Here is a 3,195-nt window from a genome sequence, read left to right as displayed (position 1 = left end):
AAGTCAAAGCTGTTCACAGAAATAGATATTCTGCACCCATCCGTGTGTGCAGCTTCGCGGGCGGGAGCGGAGGGAGCAGGGGACGAGCGGTGACATTTGCTGCCAGGCTTGGTTTAGGACTGCTGGGGGTGGTTTTGTTTTGCTGGATAGTTGAATATTATTTCCTAGCCCCCACCCCAACCCTGCTCTTGCAGTCAAGCCAACTATGTATTTATTGAACTAAAAACGCAGCTATTAAAAAAAAGGAGGGGGGGAAAAGTAGGGGAAGTTTCTATGACAATAAAAAAGGCTACAACTGTTTGACAGGTAGTTACTGCTGTGTGAGCCTCTCCATTCTATACTCTATAAAAGCAAATGACCGTCGTAAACATCTCGATTTATCATCTGCCATAAAACGAGACTTCAAGGGGCTGAGAACTCAGTCCTTGCTTTCTTCTTTTTCCTCCTCTTCTTTTTCCTCTTCTTCATTCCCTTCTTCTTCCGTTTTCTCCTCGTCCCTGGCCCCCGGCAGCTTATCTTTATTGTTTTCTTTTTTCCACTTCATCCTCCTGTTCTGGAACCAGATCTTCACTTGTCTCTCGGTCAGTCCCAGGGCGTGAGAGACCTCAATCCGCCGCTTCCGTGTCAAATACGGGTTGAAGAGGAACTCCTTTTCTAACTCCAGGGTCTGGTACCGGCTGTAAGTTTGTCTGCCACTGCGTCTTCCGGGAGCTGTAGGACACAAACATCAAATAACTTCTTAATTCTCCCCACTTTGGAGGCTCTGCTCCCCCCACCCCTCCCCAGCCCCCCCTTGTCTAGATTTTCCTAGAGAAACTGCTGCCTCCCACCCCCCAAAAATAGCCCTTCTCAACCCTTTGCATATTAAAGGCACTAAAGGCAAGTCGCTGGGTGATTATTAATAATCATAGGGTTGATATTGCTATTAATACTGGCAGGCAACTGCCCTTCCCTGGCTCTTCCTGGGGAGTGTTCTGCTCTGGCTGCTTGGCTGGGTGCAGGGAGGTGTGTGTCAAGCTCATTCACAAAAGAGACCTTTCCAGTATCCTAAAAGGTGATTCTGGATGGTGAGTCCTGGTGGGCAGCTCCATTTTATAAAAAAAAAATATCTGTTTTCCTATGAAAGGTGCATTGTTCACCATGAAAACCTCTCCTGCCTTTCTCCTTCTCCCCATTCATTTTTCCTTCTCCCTTTCTCTTTCCTTCTGTCTCTCTTTTCCTTCTTTTCTTCTGTCTTTCCTTTTTTCTTCCTTTTTTCCTTCTTGCATTCTCTCTTGCTTTCTCTCTCTCCCTATTTCTCTTTCTCTTTCTTGCTTTCTCTCTCTCACCCCCTCTTTCTCTCTTTCTTTCTTTTCCTCAAAACGTCCAACTCGTGTTTCCTTGTCCAAATATTCTTCCCAAAATACAGACTCAGGGTCACCTTTTTTTTTTTTTTTGCTATTATTTACTCCCTGAGAATGTGCATTCGCTGTGAAATCCCCGTCCCTTCGGCTGGGGCTGTGTGTGCCTGTAAAGCACACACAGACAGGGATGGCTATTTGCCTGTGCAAACACAAGGATTGTATTTGCAACAACTCGAGATGGACATTTGCAGCGAGAGCCAAAAAAGAAAGAAAGAGGAGTGAGGTATGTGCAGCTGAGCCCCTGCACTTCCTTCTGCACCGTCTTTTCTTAATGAGAAAAACAAGCTATTTGCAGGAAAAGAAAATATGCTCCAGTTTGAAATGATTGCATCCTTGAGACTACCTCTAGGTCAAAGCTTAGATAAATAACGTCTTTTCCTCCGCGTCCATCTCCCAGCCTCTGGGCCACATCCTCTCCCCATTAGCCAGAACTCCTTTCTCTTTTCTTCTTCTTTTTTGTTGTTAAATTTTGCTGGGGGAAGGAGGGGGGAAACCTGGGGGCTCAGATCGTCCTTAAAATTAACACTAACCTTCACATGTTTTGAATTAACAAGGCTTCTAGGCAACCTTGGTCCTTAGGTGGGGGAAACTTGTACTTTGAAGTATTTCGGTTTCTGTGCAATTATCTGGACTTCACATGAGCAAAGTTCCCATTCAGCCCAAATTATTTTGAATTTCCCACCCCCTTTTTTTTTATTTTTTTTTTTTTAACCCAGGACAGCAGCCTGTTCTCCTCCACCCCACCCCATAGCTCTGAGCTAAGTTTCCCTTTCTGTTTAAACTTTTATCTCGAGGCTTTAAGAAACAGATGTAAAGTATTACTAATACAAGTTCCCACCTTTCAGGCTTCGTCTCCCAGCGGTTATGAAAGGCTATATGACATTTTAAAGAGCGGTGTATTATCAACATGCAAATAACCTCGTGGGAGCTGTATCTTATTGCCTATCCTCAAGGCAAGCAATAAAAAACAAGTTTTACTTTATTGTGATTTAAGCCTTTTGCAGGGAATCACCTTGCTGGCTCTCTAGTAACTGCTGCCTTGTTTGCTTTCAAAGGTCTTCCTAAAAAGAAGAAACATTAGCACAAAACTGCTCATTCTTTTCATATTTTACATCTATGCCTCTTATATTTATATTTCCATATATATATATGTATGCATATGTGTGTATGTGCATGTTTACATATCTATATATATGTTTGTGCTTGTATATGCATACATATATATACAGACAGACAGACAGAGAGAAGAGAGAGAGAGAGAGAGAAAGAGAGAAAAATAAAGGAAAACATTTAAGGAGGAGGAAAAAAAGGTCCTAACCGTGAGGTCTCATCCATGGGAACATGAGACTGGGAGACGAATTTTGATTTAAATGCCCTTGTCCCTCGCTAGAGTTACTGTTGGAAGACGATTTACAGTCAGGATATTGTACAACAGTCGTCTCTTGCTGAGCACCATAAAGCGATTGCCTCGGTAGAGCTTCATATCCATAGAATTTAGAAGCGTCTCCGTGACACGCCAAGGCGCATGGGTTTTGCTGGTATCCAGAGTTGGAGATGCTGGAGGTTCCGTGGTGGAAAAACTCTTGGACGTGGTGTGAAGGGTGCTGGAAGGTGGGAGCAGTAGTGCCCGGACCATACACGAGAGCATGGCTCCTGCTAACACTTTGTGGAAATCTGCAGTCGTAGTAAGTTGGCTCCAGCGATTCACCGCCTTTGTACTTGGAAAAGAGCGGATTTACAAAGTAGGAACTCATGACCCTCGCATGCAAAAAAAAAAAAAAAAAAAAAAAAA

At 43.7% G+C, this 3,195-nt stretch overlaps 1 protein-coding gene across 1 annotated transcript; it reads right to left on the bottom strand.

The window, feature by feature from the left end:
* Positions 1 to 418: 418 nt before the first annotated feature.
* HOXC8 (homeobox C8) lies at positions 419 to 3,157 on the bottom strand. The gene is made up of 2 exons (XM_010147186.1): positions 2,722 to 3,157; positions 419 to 711 (listed from the first exon to the last, which is right to left on the bottom strand). The coding sequence occupies exons 1-2, from the start codon at positions 3,155 to 3,157 to the stop codon at positions 419 to 421; spliced, it is 729 nt and encodes a 242-aa protein (XP_010145488.1).
* Between the last annotated feature and the right edge of the window lie 38 nt (positions 3,158 to 3,195).

Source organism: Eurypyga helias, unplaced genomic scaffold (assembly GCF_000690775.1).
Source record: "Eurypyga helias isolate BGI_N326 unplaced genomic scaffold, ASM69077v1 scaffold14272, whole genome shotgun sequence".
Lineage (NCBI taxonomy): Eukaryota > Metazoa > Chordata > Aves > Eurypygiformes > Eurypygidae > Eurypyga > Eurypyga helias.
This window is presented reverse-complemented; position numbering and strand designations above follow the sequence as displayed.